The sequence below is a fragment of the Jatropha curcas genome, chromosome 7 (genome assembly GCF_041381405.1).
Source record: "Jatropha curcas cultivar XTBG-Jc1 chromosome 7, XTBG_Jcur_1.0, whole genome shotgun sequence".
NCBI lineage: Eukaryota > Viridiplantae > Streptophyta > Magnoliopsida > Malpighiales > Euphorbiaceae > Jatropha > Jatropha curcas.
In genome coordinates this window covers 19,353,067-19,373,329 of record NC_143157.1, presented here as the reverse complement: position 1 = coordinate 19,373,329, position 20,263 = coordinate 19,353,067, and the positions used below count along the sequence as shown (strand labels likewise).

The window sequence follows — 20,263 nt, the reverse complement described above, 5'->3', positions numbered from 1 at the left end:
GCCGCCCCACCGACTGGGCGGCAGCTGCCGCCCTCCCAGGCGGCACCCCCCGCCCAGCGTGGGCGGGGCCTGCCGCCCCACCGACAGGGCGGCAGCTGCCGCCCTCCCGGCGGCACCTGCCGCCCGGGACCCGAAAATGGCCTATAAATAGGCCATTTTCAGCCATTTTCTGGTGCGCCTTGTCTGTTTTGACGGACGAATCCTTCTCCCTCTCACGCTCCTTGCGTTTTCTTTACCGCTTTTTGCATTTTAATTTAATTTTTATTACATTTTTATTGTGATATTTGACCACTAAAATTAAATAAAATTAAAAATTAATTAATATACCTAAACGAGGAGCTTAACCTGGAGTTAAGAAGTGGTCGACGATTAAATCAGGTACGTAAACGAAACTCTGCCTATTTAATTTTAGCACTTCATGGATACTTCTTTTCTACTCTTAATAATTCTATAATTGCATAAACGCATTCACATCATCATTTAGACAAATAAACCGTCTTAAATTAATTTGATTAAGCTTAAATGCCCGGTTAATCAATAATCGTGGTATTAAATTTTAAATCCGACAATATTGGCTAAAAGAGCCTAGTTAATTAATAACTACGGTTCAACTGCCTTATTTCGAACAAATCCGGCTTAAGTCCAATTAATCAATAATTGTGACTAAAAGCCTAAATCAACATTTTTTGGCAAAACGCCTACAAATCAACCTTTTTCGGCTAAAAGTCGTAAAACCGAACCATTTTGGCAAAACGCCTTAAAATCAATCTTTTTCGACTAAAAGTCGTAGAATTGAACCATTTTGGCCAAAGGCCTCAAAATCAACCATTTTGGCGACAATCGCCTAAATCGCACATTTTGGCAAACTAGTTGCCTAAAACAACACCTTTTGGCCAAAGGCCTAAAATCAATCATTTTAGCGACAAATCGCTTAAAATCGACATTTTTGGCAAAATGCCTTTAAAATCAACCATTTTCGGCTCAAAGCCGTAAAATCGACATTTTTGGCAAAATGCTTTAAAATGAACCAATTTTCGGCCAAAGGCCTAAAATCAACCATTTTAGCGACAAATCGCTTAAATCGAACATTTTGGTAAAGTAATTGCCTAAATCAACTCATTTTGGGCTAAAGGCCTTAAAATCAACCATTTTGGCGAAAATCGCCTAAAATCAACATTTTTGGCAACAATTGCCTAAATCAAATCATTTTGGCTAAAAGCCATTAAAATCAACATTTTTGGCAACATGCCTAAAAATCAATCAATTTTTGGCAAAACGCCTAAATTCATGCACAAAGCATACACACTCATGCACGAAGCATACACACAATCATGCATAAAGCATATACACAAAATGCACAAAGCATACACAAAATCATGCACAAAGCATACACACAAAAATGCACTAAGCATACATAAAATCATGCACTAAGCATACACACACCCATGCATTAAGCATATCATTCAAAGCCCTCTAAAAGAGGCCTATCGAACTACGTTGACTTTGATCTTCCATTCAAACGGAAGTACGTAGGCACGTTCGGGATTTCACCCCGGGTGGCAAGTCAAAATCATTCAAACATTTCATTAATCCATCATTTACCTTGCAAAGCATTCATTCATCGGTTAGTTTATCGGCATGACATAGTCTCGGGATCCATCTCGGGTTCGTAGATTGTGCCTTAATCATTGGGATAATTAATCTAGTAACTAGGTTAATTAAAAATGGAGTCACTTAGGGTTTTTCCTAGTTTACCCTAAAATAATTAAACAAGGTGGCGACTCACACACATCACGTGTATTTCTTCTCATTCATCATATGCATCACATGCTTATGACATTTGGGGGAAGGGGTTCACAGTTTAGTCCAATTAGGAGCCTGAATAATAGAAGGTGATGACAATATTAACTTTAGCATGTCAAATGCCTCCTTGCATTCTTCACTAAACTCAAATTTAACATCTTGTTGCAAGAGCCTAGATAAAGGTATTGCTATCTTAGAAAAATCATTGATAAACCTTCAGTAGAAACTTGCATGACCAAGAAAAGAGCATAATTCCCTCACAGTTGTGGGGTAAGATAAATTCACAATTAAATCAATCTTTGACTTATCTACTTAATACCCCTATTAGAAACAACATGCCCCAAAACAATTCCTTGTTCTACCATAAAATGACACTTTTCATAATTCAAAACAAGATTTTTTTCAATGCATCTCTCAAGAACAGAAGATAAATTATGCAAACATGCATCAAATGAATCTCCATACACAGTAAAATCATCCATGAAAACCTCAATGCAATTATCAATAAAATCTGAGAATATGCTAACCATACTTCTCTGAAATGTTGCAGGTGCATTACAAAGTCTGAATGGCATTCTTCTAAATGCAAAAGTTCCAAAATGACAAGTGAAGGTAGTCTTCTCTTGGTCCTCTGGTGCTATCACAATTTGATTATATCCCAAAAAACCATCAAGAAAACATAAATAAAACTTACCTGCTAACCACTCAAGCATCTGATTAATGAATGGTAATGGAAAGTGGTCCTTCCTTGTTGAAGAATTTAACTTGCGGTAATCTATGCACATACGCCATCCACTTTGAATCCTTATTGGAACAAGCTCATTATCTTGATTTGCTACAACAGTGACACCTGATTTCTTTGGCACAACTTGAACCGGACTTACCCATTTACTGTATGAAATTGGGTAAACCACCCCAGCATCCAATAGCTTCAATATTTCCTTCTTTACAACTTCCATCATTTGTGGGTTCAACCTCCTTTGAGCCTCTCTACTTGATTTAGCACCATCTTCTAACAAAATCCTATGCATACACACCGATGGACTTATGCGTTTGATGTCAGCTAATGTCCAACCAATAGCTTCTTTGTGCATCCTCAAAACTCTTATCAATCTTTCTTCTTGAATCTTTATTAACTTACTTGAAATGATAACCGGAAGTGTCTCATTATCTCCCAAGTAAATATACTTCAAATGCTCAGGGAACGGTTTGAGTTCAAGAACTGGTGCATCTAAAATAGAAGGCAATAGTTTTGTGTGAGGAGGTAAATCAATCTTAGAAAGTCCATACCTTTTTGGAACTAATGGTAATGACTGTAATGCCATTACTGCATCTTGAACCTCTGCACATAGTGGTTGATTGGTATTATCTTCATGAATTCCTTGACTAATCACCACTTCTAACTCATCCTCATTGCTTAACTCAAAGACATCCTGCACAAATGTATCAATTACATCAATAGAAAAAATAGAATGATCATCAGCAGGATGCTTCATGGCATCAAAAATATTAAATTTAACAACTTCTCCATCAAACTCCATTGTTAAAGTGCCACCATCCACATCAATCTTTGTCTTGGCAGTTTTTAGGAAAGGTCTTCTGAATAAAATCAAAGCAGAATTTGATGTGGGAACAGCATCCCCCATATCCAAAACGTAAAAATCTGTTGGAAAAATTAATTGTCCAACCTGCACCAAAACATCCTCAACTACTCCCATAGGGTAAGCATTAGAACGATCAGCCAATTGAATAATAACACTAGTTTCCTTCAAAGTGTTCAAATTTAAAGTTTGAAAAACTGAATATGACATAACATTAATAGATGCTCCTAAATCTGCCATTGCTCGTTCAAATTTAGAATCACCGATTCTACATGGGATAGAAAACGAACCTGGATCCTTACACTTAGGGGTAATTTTCGTTGAATAAATGCTGACACATTTTCCCCGACACTAACTTTTTCATTATTCCTCAACTTGTGCCTTGTAGTAAACAATTCTTTAAGGAATTTTGCATACTTGGGGATTTGTTTGATCGCCTCAAGTAAAGGTATATTATGCTCTACTTTTCTGAAAGTCTCCAAAATTTCTTGTTCTTGTTCTTCTTTCTTTGTCTTGGCCAAGCTACAAGGAAATGGAGGAACATAATTATTAGCATCATTAACTTTAAGTTTAGAATTTACCTCAACTTCAGGAACCTCACAATCCTTTGCACCCTGCTGCTTCTTTTTCCTTGACTCGTGTACAACTTGATTATTAACTTCTTTCACACTTCGTAAAAGTATAGCACTTGCATTTTCTCTATCACTATTTATGATGGAAGCTTACTGGAACCTTGAGCTTCAAGTTTACCCACAGATGAAGCTAACTGACCAATTTGCTTCTCTATGTTCTAAATGCTATTCCTAGTCTCTTGTTGAAATTGTTGTGTATTATTAGCTAAAGCCTTAACAACTTCATCAAGTGACATACCTTGATTTTGGGAAGAGGAAGGCAATTGAGTTAATTGTGGTCTTTGCTGCTGGTATCGATTTTGTACTGGTTGATTCCCATAGCTTAAATTTGGATGGTCTCGCCATCCTGGTTTATAAGAGTTAGAATAGGGGGTCATACCTGCGTTGTTGCTGTCCAAAATTACCTACTGCATTGGCATGCTGCACTAATTCATCCTCTTAGAGTGTAGGACACATATCAGTAGCATGACTCAAAGCAGAACAAATTCCACATGCCTTAACAGTTTGAATATTCCCTACAGCCAATTGTCTCACTAAAGAACTTAAATAAGAAATTTGTCTATCAAGATTAGATGTACTTACCTCATTAACCTTTTTAGGTGTGTGATCCATTCTCATTCCAAACTGCTGAGAATTTGCTGCCATGTTAGCAATCAGTCTCCTTGTATCTTCCGGTGTTTTATCAACCAAAGCCCCTCCTGTGGGTCCCGTATATGTATGGCACAACCTAAGAGGGGGGGGGTGAATTGGGTTTTCTAAAAATATTTTAGAATTTAAAATAAGAATATAGAATTCTAAGTGCAGCGAAAAAGTAAAGAACTTGTAAGGATAAGTTATGGATTAGAACTTCCTCACAATGTTCTATTCATGACAAATAGAAAGACTATGCAAAGTGCAGCTATTGATTAGAACTGCTTTACAATGTCTTATCCAATGTCAGAACTGCTTTATGAAGGAAAGCTATTGAAATTAGAACTTCCTCATAAAGTTTAGAAAATCATATAAGACTGTGTGAGAGACAGTTATTGAAATTAGAACTGCTTCACAAAGCCTTAATCAAGTTTAGAAAACTGATTAAAAACCCAAATAGTGAAATATACTATAAATAGAAAAACAGTTTAGAACTTGGTATATTCACTTATCAGAATTCCAAAGTTCTAATATTTAGAGAAGATAAGACTTATTCCAGTTTTAGAACATCAGAATCGTAAACAACTTTAGCATTTCTAAAATATAAACAGAAGTGTAAATAAAGCAGTATCAAGCAAAACTTCAGAAATTAAAAAGATCAACACAGTGATTTATAGTGGTTCAGCACTAACTCACCTACATCCACTCCCCAAGACTCATTTTGAGATCCTCAACTATGTTATCTCTTTTCAAGGGTAAGAGACAAACCAACAGTATAAGGCAATAGATCAACACCTAGATCTACCCTTTATCCCACTAGATTTTCTAAAGGTTCTAGTTAACCTCAACCCTTTCTGTTTTTGGCAGAGTACAGAAACTCAATTCAAGACATTAGAATCTCTCTCACGGAGAAGGTTGCTTGATAACCTCTTTCCCAATAACTTATCACCCAAGCTATTGCACAAATGTTTATCAAATAAAAACCTGTCTACTAAAGATTATAGAATCTAAATAGACAGAAAGAAATGCACATATAAGCACAGGAAAAATAGTTTATCAGATTAGAAAATCGTTTAGAACACAGAACCGTTTTTCAAAAGTAGTTATAAAAAAAATTCTTTTCTCTTTAAAGATAAAAACGTGAAGTGTAAAGATGAAAAGAAAAATGGGGGTAGAGAGTAAGTTTTGAGAGACAAAAGATGTGATCAAAGGAAGAATACTCTTAAAACGAAAACTCTTACTTCCACTTAGCTCAGAGCGTGAAAGCTCCTTTTTATAGAGAGCTTTATGACTTTCGCTTTTGGAAGGTAGATATTTTATTTTGAAATCAGAATATTTGCTTTCCTTTTTAGAAGATGCGAAAATCTTTAGTTACCTAAAGTTTATCTTATCCTTTTTGGTAAGAAACTAAAGACGATTTTACTTTCCTTTAAATAAAAAGATTTTCGGCAGCATTTTATTTGGAAAGATTTTTTGAAAGGATTCTTCTTACCAAAACGAGAAGAATAAGATCTTCATTCGCTTTAGGTAAGAGAATAAATTAAAATTCATTAGATCTTCAAAAGAATTTCTGAAAAAGAAAATATATGATTTATTACCAAAAACGTTTGAGACGTAGTCTCTTTAGTTTTAGGAAATTAAATCATTTTGATTTTTAAAGAATATTTTCGAAAATGAATTTTTGATAAACGAATTTATTTTTGAAGAATCTAATTTCCGAAAAATACTTTTGATGAGCGAAAGATTTATTTTTGTGCTTATAGATGAATTTTCTCTCTATCCTACAAAGTATCCTAAATGCCTAACCACTAGGGTCTTCGAATATCTTCACACACAATGTAGGACTTGCCTTGTTTATTTTTCTTTCCATAAGAATTCTGCATAAAATAATATTAGCACAAATAATATAATTTAAATTTATTTGTTTTGTTTTAATCATCAAAATTCTGAGATTAGAACTTGACTCTTGAGCCAACACCTCCACTAGCAGCATCTATCATGCTACGGTCCATTGGTAGAAGTCCTTCATAGAAATATTGGATCAAAAGTTGCTCACTAATTTGATGATGAGGGCAGCTTGCACAAAGCTTTTTGAACCATTCCCAATACTCATACAAACTCTCTTCATTGTATTGTCGAATGCCACAAATTTCTTTTCTTATGTTGGCAGCCCTTGAAGTAGGAAAGTACTTCTCTAGAAACATTCGCTTCATCTCATTCCATGAGTTGATATATCCAGAAGGAAGGTAATACAACCAATCCTTAGCTTTGTCTTCCAATGAGAAAGGAAAAGCTTGAAGCTTAATTTGCTCCTCTGAAACTCCCTGAGGTTTCATGCTGGAACACACCACGTGAAACTCTTTTAAATGCTTATGTGGATCTTCACCTGAAACACCATGACTTAAGCAACAAATGGATTAGTCCAAATTTTAATTCAAAAGCAACATCTAAAGGAGGAAATTGAATGCACAAAGGTTGCTGATTTAGGTCAGGTGTAGCCAATTCTTTCAAGGTTCTGGCAGCCATGGTATCAATTTCAGAATCTGAATTTGAAATTGATTCCCTCGGAGAATTGTTTGAATCAGTAATCGTCCGTTCAGATGAGGCTTGACTCAAATTAGCTCGTTTAGCTTGTTTAGCTAATTTTCTCAAACGTTTAGTTGTTTTTTCTACTTCAGGATCAAAAAGAATTTCACCAGATTGAGAACTTCTTGTTATAAACCAAATGACTTCAATTCTCCTTCAATTCTACGAATTTTACCACAAACCTGAAACCACAACGCTACACAAAGGTAAGAACACTATTTTAACAAAATAAAAACACAAAATATAATAATCTTTCAGTCCCCGACAACGGCGCCAAAATTTTGATGGTTGTCGATTCCACCAAAAACTAATTATTGAATTTTAATTGCAGAAGTGGTGAATTCAAGTCGAACCCTAGAGACTGAAATCTTAAATTTTGTGATATTTTGTAAAGAGAAAAAGGGGGGTTGGCTTTTGAAAATTCACTTAAAGAAATCAAAATAAAACTGACTATTAAACTTAAATTGGAACTCAGTCTAATAAATATTCAATTTAAGGCAATTTATAATCCAATGTATAAATGATCACAGACAAATTTTGAATGAATTACTCTTTAAATACCTAACTGAAACTTACCAACAAGCATAATAAATTCCCTGACGTCCCTATTACAGTTAATTTGAGCCCAGCACCCTTATTAACTCTAATTATTAAATGAGCAGGTATTAAGCAATCCTTTTCAATCTAATAAAAGCATTAACGACAGGAAGTAGTTAAATTTGAACAGTAATTTAAAAAGCATAAATTATTTAATTCAACCCTATTGTTTCTTTAGATTATTACCAAAAAATTGGAACATAATCAGTAAAATCTAATTGCTACAACACTCAATTTTTCACAACAATTACGGATTATGAAGATGAAATAACACTTAATCCTACCAAATAATTAACTAATAGGCCTTTTTAGCAAATCACCCAATAGAATTAACACCTTAATTGCAAGAAACAACAGATATTCAAAGAACAATTATTTAAATTAGGAACAGGTCTCACAATTATACATATGAAAATTGAATGCCTTGAACTGAACTAAGAAATTAGTCACTCATATTCATGGCTTTCAATCACTAAAACAAAAGAATACGAAACAAAATCTCAAATTAGATGATGAACTATGTGGAAAGAAAAACGTGCCTCTGCTGCTTCAAAATCGCAACTATATATAGCCTCTCAAAAGACCCAAAGAATCTCTAATCACTTGGGAACTTTTAAAAAAACAGTCAACAAAAATCTTTATTGTTCTGATTTCTCTCCCATTTTGCACAACTTTCTTTTCAAATCTGATTCTAACTTCTTCAACAAACTTGCAGATCTCCTTCTCAACTTTCTAACGAACTAAGGCCTCCCCAAAATGGACACTCACAGCAGAAGATATGACCTAAAAACCAAATTAGATTGAAGCAGATATTTCTACTCAAAATGTAATCTTTTATGGCGTTTTTGACAATGAAAACGACCTCTCTTCATTTAGTTGTCTTCACAGCAACTGTAGGGCCATCTTCTAAGATTCAAATGGGCCTGAGCTGAGCTAATTTTGACTCTTGGAGCTCCAGATATGTCTTAAACAATAAAACCCCTTCATGCATGTTCATTCATGACATTTGTTCTAGATTCAGAGCTCTTTTTGATGGATTTCAAGGCTGAATTGAATCTTCCCTCTTCTTAGAAATTTGTAGAGCTCCTTTCTATCTTTCCATCGAATCACAAATCAATCAATTTGAACATCTATACATTCAGTTATTCCTGAAGAAGCAAACAATGGTCAAAATATTAACAATGCTGAAAATTCCTCAAATTAAATGGTATTATTCAAAAAAATAACTTAGATCATGTCTAATTGATAAAAATTGTTCAACCAACTGATTTAAGCTTGAAAAAAACTAAAAAATATCAAAAATATTAAGAATAAAAGTGACAATTTATGCACATATCAGTACCCGTATAATGCGCGGATTGTATAATTTTCTGTTTTTTAATTAAACTGAATATAATTTTCAAAAAAAATTGTTTTAATTTATATTTGCGTAGCTTTAATTTAAATAATTTACTTGTGTACTTTTGATTAAATGATGGAAGGTAAAATTATAGGTTCTTTTTTAAATTTTCAAATATTAACTGAAATATTAGTTAGCACAATTAATTATTGTAAGCAAATTATTGTTATTCAATTGATATATTTTAATTATTTATTTTTTCTCTTTGAAATTCTTATATATTCAAATTAAATGAAGTATAAGAATATTTAATCTTCACGAAATAAATTTTATTTAGTGAACTGAAATTAATATTTTAATTCTATTTGTTATTCTAATTATATTATTTAATTAATTTTTATTAACCATGACTCTATTATAATTCCATTAATTTTTTTTGATAGAGTAAAAACTATTTAATAAAAAATTTTATATTTATTATATATTAATTCAAATAAAATCTTATTAGTTTAATTGTAACTCCATTATTTAATAAAGAATATTTACTTTTTTATTTAAATATAAAAGATATTAATTATAAGGTAAAAATAAAATGTCATGTCATTACTTTCATATTCTAATATGTAGCCACGTAGCATTTAGGCCTTAGATTTTATATATTTATATAGATAGATGTCAATTTTTGAAACTTATTTTTAACATATGTCAGTTTGACTTCAAGATTTAAATGGTTGTCAGTTAGGCTATATTTTTACTTTTATGCCATTTTTTAATTTGTAAGGCATTAGTTTGTTAGTGTTTTAGTGTTTTAATTTCTTAGTTTCCTTTTATATTAATTTCCTATTTTCATTATCGTTTTCTTTTATTTTTTAGTTTTTTTTTTCTTTTTTTGCTGCCTTTTTTTTCAGCCTGCATTCTTTTCTTATTACTCTTTCTACGTTTCATGCCATGCCGACATTCTTCAAGTCGATATTTTCACAAGTGATTAATTATTATTATTATTATTATTATTATTATTATTATTCTTTCAATCGTAAACTTGAACTTTGACTTTGGCGGCAAGACCAACATAAGAAACATTATCACATGTACGCTTGGAGTGAAAGTCCTCACCGGAATATGTGTTTGTTTTACAATTTAATTTTTGTTTTCGTTTCTATTCTTCCTTGGAAAATCAATTCGTAATCTATGATTTCATCTCTATAGATATTATTTTTATTTTCAAAAGACAAGTTAGGACTCTCGACTTTGTTTGGATTAATACCGATACAAGATATATATATATATATATATTCATATGAAAAATCAATTAAATACAGTATATATATAATTTTACATATAAATATATACTTTGTATATAAATACATTGTATCTACCGTTTGAACTAGAAAAACATATATATGTATATGGACCGTATTTACCATTAAATCGTAAAATCTAGTTTTTGATTGTTTATTTCTTCGATTATGGAAATGAAAAAAGATAAAACCGAAAAATATTATCATATTTATGTATACCTTATATGGTATATAATATAATTTCTTAAATTATCCAATAGACTTTAGATTAAAATAGGAAATCAATATGTTAATTAAAATTAAATTATCTTTATCTTTTACAATCAATCAAATTAAAATCCAAAGTAATATCTTTATCAATTCATAAACTTAGTAGGAGCATTTTTGACAATCTTAATGTTCTTCCACCCATTTCCACTTTTATATATATTATAGATATACATATAAGTTATTTATCACGAGGAAATAAATAGTCTTGGATTTTTACTGCTTTGCATTTTTCACAAAGAAGAGTATCACTGTTTAATGGATAGGTTGCTACATAGAGACATAATATGTTGCTTATAGTAAATATATGGACAATTAATAGATATAACTATTTTTCTCTTAAAATTTCTCATGTTGATTTTTCTATATTTGATTGCAATGTTTATCTATTACCTTGTAAGAAATTTAATACTCCTTAATCAATATGTTGATTTTTATATTTGGTTGTAGCAATTCTCAATTATTTCTGTAAGAAATTTTGTATATTTAATGAGGTTAATAATTAAAGAGGGGTGAGGGTAAGATTCAAATCTGAATGTAAAGGATATTTGTTTTGTCTATTAGGTTAGGATGTCATTTGCTTGTTAGGTACAAAAAAAGTGCTCTTAGCCATTTTAGACATAATTTTTATTAGTAAAGTTTGACTCAAATAGAAAATTACACATCTACAAGCTGGATTTTATGAAAGTCAATGATTATATATAGTCTTTTTCTTTTTCCCGATTGTAAATGCACCTACATACTAAAAGCATAGATAAGTCTTCGTTTCTTAAAAGTTAGATTTAGTTTATTAATTAGGTATTTAATTTTGTTATTTACCAAAAAAATCTCCAAGTATGATATAAAAATTAAATTAATAAAATATAATTTTTTATTTTATATTTTTTATTTGTCTATATTTTTAGCATGAAAAAAAATCCTAATTCTTCTAGTAAGCTGGGTCCAGTAGGGGTTAGAGGCGTGCTAAGGTATGACAACCGAGTAGTTAAATGTATTTTTTTTTATTCAGTCGGTATTTTGGATTCGAATAAGACGGAACTCCTTGTTTTCTTTTCGGCTATTGAGTTTTATTAGTATTCAAATGTTAAGAATTTTCCTTTGATTGTAGAGTTTGACTCTAAAAATGCTTTATGCTGGATTATTCAGAACATGATGAGGGCATGGAAATGGTGGGAGAAGTTTAACAAGTTTAATAAGATTTTGTATCAACTTAACCAGGTTCAGTTTGTTTTCATTTCAAGAGATGACAATCATGTTGCAGATTTTTAACTAAGAAAGGTGTTACTGCTTCAAGTCTATTCTTAGCTTGGATTTAACTTCATTTTTTTTTTTTTTTTTTTTTGGATTTTCTCTCTTTGTACTATCAGCAGTTCTAGCATTTCTAGTACTCTTCTCTTGTCTTAAGAGATGTTTTTAATGAGGTTATTCTGCTCCGTTTGGTTTGAGAGTAATTACTCCGTTTTGATAAGTTTTGTCCTTTTACTACCCTTAATAAAATTTTAATATTCTAATTGCTGATAAAAAAATTTTTTGTACTTTTTTAGGTTAATAATATATATAGTCAAATTATTATTAATTTAGTAAAAAAAAATAAATATTTCTCAATTATTTTTAATTACACATGTCTTAAATATCATATTTCCACGTATATAAACATGTCACCTAATATAATTGGATATTCAAAGAGCATTTAAAATTTTATTTTTATTATTAATATTTTTTTAAAAAATATGAAATCTAAATGAAAACAAATTTTTGCACTGTCGTAAAGGAGGTTCTCATTTTGAGACTATACAAAATAATTATACAAATTTTGCAATAAAGCTTTATTCCACCAATATGCCATACCTTCCTCAAGTTCTTAACTTATAAGTCTGACATTTTTTTTAATCTTAAATCCTTAATTTTCTAGTATGCAAATTATGTTGAGACAGTTCAACCGATAGACTGTATATTCTTTAATATTCTACCTTGGCAGCAGCTTAGTTGTACTCATCTCATTTACTGAGGATGTTCCATGGTTGGTGGATGAAGACTCTGCTTCAGGGTTATTCCTTTCTGTGAAAAAGCCAGGCTGCTTCGGTTTCGGCAATAAACTCTCACTGCTTAACATTACAACTACAGATGCCATGCTTGGTCTGTCTTCTGGACGCTGTTGAACACATAAAAGACCCACTTGAATGCATCTTAACACTTCAGACATGGCTAAAGATTCTAGCTTTCTATCAACTAATTCCATTGACCTGTCTTCTATCCACAGTTTCCATGCCTGTAAAATCAAGAACAATAAAGATTAAAAATTTATTCCAATTAGTAATTGAGTGACTGTGCCAGCAAAAGTTCTTACATGTCCAAGAAGATTGTGGTTGTGTTCTTGGTGGAAGAACCCTCTGTTTTTCTTTCCACTTACTATCTCCAGTACTAATACGCCAAAGCTGAAGACGTCTGATTTCATGGAGAAAAGCCCGTCCACTGCGTACTCCGACGACATATAACCACTGCAAAATGAAACATAGTAATGGAACTATATTTTTTGCTATCTTAAATTTGAAATTCCCAACAGGGGAGAACTGAAAATGAATAATAAGTGCAGATGTGTAGTTACTATGTTCCTGCCACTCTATTTGTATTAGCCTCTGTTTGGTCTCCCCCAAATATTGTAGCCAAACCAAAGTCAGAAATTTTGAGATTCATGTCCTTATCCAATAACACATTGCTTGCTTTGAGATCTCTGTGTATAATCCTTAGTCTAGAGTCTTGATGAAGATAAAGAAGCCCTCTGGCAATTCCTCCAATAATGTGAAAGCGCTTTTTCCAATCTAGAAAATTGCTTCTCATTTGATCTGATATATTTGTCATCTATTAGTAGAATGTTTAACTAGATTAACATAAAACAAGTTGTGAAATAGTAATTATAGACAAGAGAGAAGTTCAAACCGAAAATGAAAAAATCTAAGCTCTTGTTCGGCATGAATTCATATATCAACATTTTTTCATCTTTCTCAATGCAACAGCCAAGAAGTTTAACAAGATTTCTGTGCTGAAGTTTTGCAATCAAAGTAACTTCATTTTTGAACTCTGTTAACCCTTTTCCAGAACTCTTTGAAAGCCTTTTCACTGCTATTTCTTGCCCATTAGTCAATGTACCCTGAAAACCATTGTTACAGAAACTGAAGATTTTTGTAGTTGCAGAGATAATATGTTATGTACCATATTTAATATTCAAATCGTTACGTTACCTTGTAGACAGGTCCAAAACCACCTTGCCCCAGTTTGTTGATACTGGAAAAATTATCTGTGGCTTTAGCTATTGTAGGCAAATCAAATATTGGCAATTCCATGTCTTCTTTACCTCTCCATCTTCATAACCTTCATAATCACATATTGGCAAATCAAGTATTCTCAGTGGGTATATTCATGAGATAATATGGCAATAACCTAACTAGCTAATTCCTTTTCTTGAAACAGATAAATTTTTTGGTGGAAAGAAAGATTTGGACCAATGAGCCCAAACTCGATTTTACTGTATTCAGTGCTGTGAGTTTCGAGTTTGAATCCTCCCCGGAGCCAAGTTGAAAGAATTAGAGGAAAAAAAAGAGTTTTTTATGTACCTGATCGTTTTGAAGAGGACATTTTTATATAGATATCTTGACCACCTTGAGTGTAATATCTCATATCAATCAGTTCACCAAACCATAGCACGCAGCCACTGCCATCTCCAATGATGTTTGAATTTGCATATGCAGTGCAAGAATAGTTTTTTGAACACATTTCTTTACATTCTGCAAGTGTCATATTCGTATCATACCAAGAATCAGATGTATCTGGTAACTTCAATCCTATATACTTATGAAAAACGTAACCCTTTTTGCAATCCAATGGAGTTTTTCGAACACAGTGATTGCTCCTATTTTTGGAAGATTCCAATATAAAGCCCTCTAAGCAATCACATGTATGAGAATTATCAATAATATTACATTTCATATTAGCACCACAAACTGAGTACTTATCACATTCATCTAATGGTGCAGAATATATATTTGTCCAAGGAAGAGTTATTCTTACAAAACGCTCCAAGAAGCCCGATCGATTCATTAATAACCTGGACAATAGAGCACCTTCAACCTGATAACTATAATAGACTCCATTTTTATTCAATTCAAATTCATATGTGAAGATATTAGAATTTGATGGCAACTGGGGAGTTCCTGTAAATCGAACGCCATTCCACGAACCAAGTCTGTAATGCTTAGAAGTTCCATTTCTCACAACAAGCTGACGAAATCCAGCAGGATCTATCCAGAATGAAAATTGGCCGTGGCCAGGATTATCTTCACTCTTCCAAGATGTTAGGAACGTCTCTTGACCAGTTAAAAAATTCCTTCCTATTTTCATTCCAGGAAGTAATGTATCACATGGAGAATCAAAACTCTGCCACAGCAAATTAGTACCATTCCTGTCTTGGACAACTAAATTTCACGAGTCCAAAAGATGCACAACTGGATTTTGGACATTGCTTGTTTTGTTAGATGACCAAACTGTGTTATTTTTGCTATTTAAGATGATTAGAAGGCTTTGGTTAGAGATAAGCAAAACTCCTGAGCGATCAATAAGTGGGGTTTCTCTGTTTGCTACCCAAATTACTGCATAAGCTGATGGATCTTTGTACCATATTCCTAAATAACGCTTTTTTGAATTTTCTGGTTCGAAAAATCCCAGCTCGAACTTTCCACCAGCTGAAACTAGAGTCTCACCGTCTTTGATGGATTGACCGGGATTAATGGTGCCTTGGGATGAAGAAGAAGGTTGTCGTAAAAAGAGCAAGAAGAAGAAGTAGCTTGCCAAAAGCATTTTCATGGTAGTAGTTGATTTTTTTTTTTCTTGTTTGTATTTTTTCAGATTGCTCTTTTACACGGAGAGTAGTTTTTCATGCTAAAATGTGGTTGAACAGCTTTGTACATATATTACTATTTGTGAGATCTAAGCATTAGGATAAGACTCTTCTTAAAAAAAAAAAAAAAAAACATTAGGATAAGACTTGCTTATAGGGGATATATGGAATGACCTTTTTTTATTGGTTTGATGTAGAGGATAATTTAATTATTTTTTTTTCTCATTTTATTCTTATATCTACTAAACACAGTAACTATTTTAGTAACAAATTAATAGAGTGAAAATTAAAATCGGAATAACGAGATGACATAAGGAGTAATTTAATTAAATTAAAGAGTATTTTGTTATAATTTACGAGATTTAATTGTTTCTTTAATCATTATAAAAAACATTGAACAAGAAATAAAAATAAATGAAGAAAGTATATTATATTGAATCCACCGGGTTAAATTGCAATATACTTAAGATCAGTCATTTAGGGTTAGCAGTGAGTAAACTTTGGTTAAAACTCAAAAATTGAATGCAGAAAATAAGCCTAACATCAGTCAGAAATAGCTAAAATTAAACCAAATCAATTAAATTAAATCTTTTCAGTATTTTTTTTTTTGGTTTGGTTCAATTCAGAATCGAACCTGCCAATTGAACACCCAACTAGTACAGCCCCCACCTGCGAATTGGCCAACTGAAGAGGTCATTTTCATTTTGCAATCACTTTGAAATAATGAAAACACAAAGAATCTGTGATGAATGTACATTGTAGTTTCTAGAAATTGAGAGCGTCTGTGAGAGAGAAGTCTTCATGTGGGGAGGCGACTAACTTTATTAAGAAGTTGTCCACATCAGCATAAGGGTGTTTTTGTCTTTTTACCTCATTTTAACGGCTAAAACAATTTAAACTGGATGGAGGGACCTTTTAATTAGACGGAGACAAACGTAAGGGATGACTTAAATATTATATAAAATGTGAGGGACTACTTAGACAATAATGGTAAATTTGAAGAACTAAAAAATTATTTTCCCATATATGGATAATTAATTGATATAGCTGATTCTTTCCGTTAGAATTATCAAGTCAAATTGATTTTTTTTTATATTTGATTGGAACGTTTATCTATTACATTATAAGAAATTTAATACTCCTCGATGAATAGGTTGATTTTCTATATTAAATTAAACTGTCAAGTACATATTAAGTTTGATGAAAATTAATGATTATATATTAAATTTTATACGGATTTAGACATATTTATAATAAAAAATATTATTATAATTTAACAATGAAATTTTCATGACAAAATTATAATAATATTTATAATATATATAAATGGAGTGGTTTTCGATAATCTCAATATATACCTACCAATTCCCACTTATATATCTATGAAAGTTATTTATTATCAACAAATAAATGGAATGTTAGATTTCTTATTACTTTGCACTTTGCGGGCGGAAGAGTGTCACTATTTAATGGATAGTTTCCTACATAAAGACATAACATATTGTTTATAGTAAATATATAGACAATTAATTGTTATAGCTGAGTTTTTTTCATTTAGAGTTGTCAAATACAAATTAATTCTTTTATATTTGATTCCAATGTTTATTTGTTATCTTGTAAGAAATTTAATACTCCTTAATCAATATGTTGATTTTTTATATTTGGTAGCAACAAATCACAATTACTTTTGCTAGAAATTTTGTATTCTTTAATGAAGCAACAAATTAAAGAGGGGTAAGGGTGAAGTCCAAATCCGGATGTAAAGGATCTTTATTTTGGCTGTTAGTCTAAGACTTTATTTGTTTGTTAGCGTACAAAAAAGTGTCCTTTAGCATTTTAGACATAATTTTTATTAGTAAATTTTGATACAAATAGAAAATTATACGTCTAAAGCCTGAATTTTATGAAATTCAATAATTATATATTAAATTTTATATGGATTTTAAAATTTTTTTTTAACTTTATATTGCGTCATAAGAAATGTAGAAACAAATAGTATTATCTTATTTTCTATATACTTTATATAGTATATAATATAATTTCTTATTTTATCCAATAAATTTTAGATTTAAATATAAAATTAATATATCAATCAAAATTAAATTTCCGGTTTTTTTAACCAATCAAATTAAAATCTTTAAATGATATTTTTGTTAATACATAAACTTAGTAGGGACATTTTTGAGAATCCTAATGTTCCCCTCCCATTCTCACTTTTATATATATTATAGTTATTATTGATATATAAAAATTATTTATTGTCACGAAATAAAGGGAGTCTTAGATTTGCTATTGCTTTGCACTTTGCGTGAAAAAAAAAAAAGTATTGCTATTTGATGGACAATTTGTTACATAAAGGTATAACATGTTGCTTATGGTAAATCTATGGACAATTAATTGATATTGCTGATTTTTTTCCTTTAGATTTGTCAAGCACATTTTGATTTTTCTATATTTGATTGTGACGTTTATTTATTACCTTGTAAGAAATTTAATACTCCTTAAGCAATATGTTGATTTTCTATTTTTGGCTGCAACATTTCTCAATTACTTTTGTGAGAAATCTAGTATTATTTAATGAGGTTACAAATTAAAGAGGGGTGAGAATGAGTTTCAAATCCGGACGGAAATGATCTTTATTTTGGCTATTAAATTAGGACTTTATTAGCTTATAGGGGTACAAAAAAGGTGCACTTGGCCATTTTAAACAGAATTTGTATTAGTAAAATTTGACACAAATTGAAAATTACACATCTAAAGGCTAAATTTATGAAAATTCAATGATCATACATCAAATTTTATATGGATTTTGAATTTTTTTAAACTTTTTATTGAGTTATAAGAAAGGTGGAACTGAATAGTATTACCATATTTTATATATACCTTATATAGTATAATATAAATTCTTATTTTATCCAGTAGAATTTAGATTTAAATAGAAAATTAATATGCCAATCAAAATTAAATTGGCTTTATCTTTTCAACCAATCAAATTAAAATACTTAATGATATCTTTGTCAATTCATAAACTTAGTGTGGATATTTTTGGCAATCTTAATGTTTCTCCATCCATTTCCACTTTTATATATATTATAGATATCATAGATATATATAAGTAATTTATTGTCAGGAAATAATTAGAATCTTAAATTTGCTATTACTTTGCACTTACCGAAAAAAAGAGAGTCACTGTTCGATGGATATGTTGCTACATAAAGATATAACATGTTGTTTATGGTAAATACATGAACAATTAACAAATATAGCTCATTTTTTCATTCAGAGTTATCAAGTACAGGATGATTTTTCTGTATTTGATTGCAATATTTATCTATTACCTTATAAGAAATTTAATACTTCTGAATTAATTTGTTGGTTTTTAGATTTTGCGATCGATTAGCGACGACATTTCGCTAATTGCAACTGACAAGTTTTGCAACCGCTTTGTGACAAGTTTTCAATTGGAAAATACGACGTAGATTAGCGATCGATTTGTTATATTTTGTGACCGATATATCGATCACCAAATTGTGACCACTTTGTCATTCGGTAGCAAAAGAATTTGTGACAAGGACTTTTGCATGCACTAGCAGGTTTAATGACCGATTTCTTATATTTAGTGACCGATTAGATGATGGCAAATTAGTGTTTTTTTTTTTTGTACTGTTAAATTTTAAAGTCAAACTTACATTTGTTAAAAATAAGTTTTAAAAACTGATATTTAGTATAATATCCCTACTAAAATCAACTAACAACTGAAATGAAAAGGCTCCAAAACTTATCTGATCGAATCACTAGCTATTTCGGACTTCTATCAACTATAGGTTGCTAATTAAAAAATTTACTAAACACCTACAAGCTAATTGTTGGGTGTGAATCAACTACCAGCTGCATGAATTAGTTGGACCAAACACCGTTATCATGCAAATTAAAGGTGATTAATAGAATAATAACAAGGTTTTGTTTTGGAGTTTTATGAAATTTTGGATTTATGATACAACTTGATTTTCCCTAATATCTTGCCGTCGTGACTTGATTTGCTTAAGAAATTTCATTAAATTATTTGCTGATATATATTGTTGGCAATTGAAATTATATTGGTATTGTGAATTTGTTTCAGTAGAGTATAATATATATATATATATATATATATATAAATGGAGGATAAGAACAAATCAGTGAAGCAGAACGCAGTTTGCAATCCATCTTCATCATGCGGAAGAAATATTACAGAAAAAACTCAAATCATGAAATCTTACAAAGACATCCTATCAGGTACTTTTACTACTTCTTCTATTCCTATCAAATCTGGAAGTAAGCATAAGGGCGTTCCCTCTATATCTTTCTCTAAAGAGGAAGTCTCCATCTTGGCTCAACGCTTCTCCTTAGCATTGGTAGCATCCTTCTCACAAGACCGGCCGTCCTTGGCTTCTTTGAAAACTTGGTTCGAGAAGGTTGGCTTTACGGGAGGACCATCTATTGGGCTTCTTGATGACAGGCACATTCTGCTGAACTTCACCTCCCATGAAGATTACCAGCGATGCTTTCTTAGGCGTAACTGGACTGTGCAAAAATTCCCCATGAAAATTACCAAATGGTCTCCGGACTTTGATCCTAGG

General features: G+C 31.3%; 1 protein-coding gene, 1 non-coding gene and 1 pseudogene across 2 annotated transcripts; 1 reads left to right on the top strand and 2 right to left on the bottom strand.

Moving 5' to 3' along the window:
* Nucleotides 1-6,724: 6,724 nt before the first annotated feature.
* On the top strand, nucleotides 6,725-6,831 carry LOC149494877 (small nucleolar RNA R71). The gene has a single exon (XR_016321910.1). It is a non-coding gene; the product is annotated as a small nucleolar RNA R71 (small nucleolar RNA).
* Nucleotides 6,832-12,491: 5,660 nt separating this feature from the next.
* Nucleotides 12,492-14,113, bottom strand: LOC149494876 (G-type lectin S-receptor-like serine/threonine-protein kinase SD1-1). Its single transcript, XM_089723914.1, has 5 exons — nucleotides 13,993-14,113; nucleotides 13,691-13,901; nucleotides 13,359-13,596; nucleotides 13,101-13,251; nucleotides 12,492-13,022 (listed from the first exon to the last, which is right to left on the bottom strand). Exons 1-5 carry the CDS (start codon nucleotides 14,092-14,094, stop codon nucleotides 12,720-12,722), a joined length of 1,005 nt encoding a protein of 334 aa, XP_089580040.1. The 5' UTR covers nucleotides 14,095-14,113; the 3' UTR covers nucleotides 12,492-12,719.
* A 243-nt stretch (nucleotides 14,114-14,356) lies between these two features.
* Nucleotides 14,357-15,610, bottom strand: LOC149494875 (G-type lectin S-receptor-like serine/threonine-protein kinase At4g27290 pseudogene; annotated as a pseudogene).
* Between the last annotated feature and the right edge of the window lie 4,653 nt (nucleotides 15,611-20,263).

Excerpts from the sequence above, each read along its gene's own strand:
- LOC149494876 (XM_089723914.1), bottom strand. The coding sequence starts at position 14,094 with ATGGAATTGCCAATATTTGATTTGCCTACAATAGCTAAAGCCACAGAT. Across the intron at positions 13,902-13,992 it reads GTTTTGGACCTGTCTACAAG|GGTACATTGACTAATGGGCA; the intron begins GTAACGTAACGA and ends AATGGTTTTCAG. Across the intron at positions 13,023-13,100 it reads ACCACAATCTTCTTGGACAT|GCATGGAAACTGTGGATAGA; the intron begins GTAAGAACTTTT and ends TTGATTTTACAG.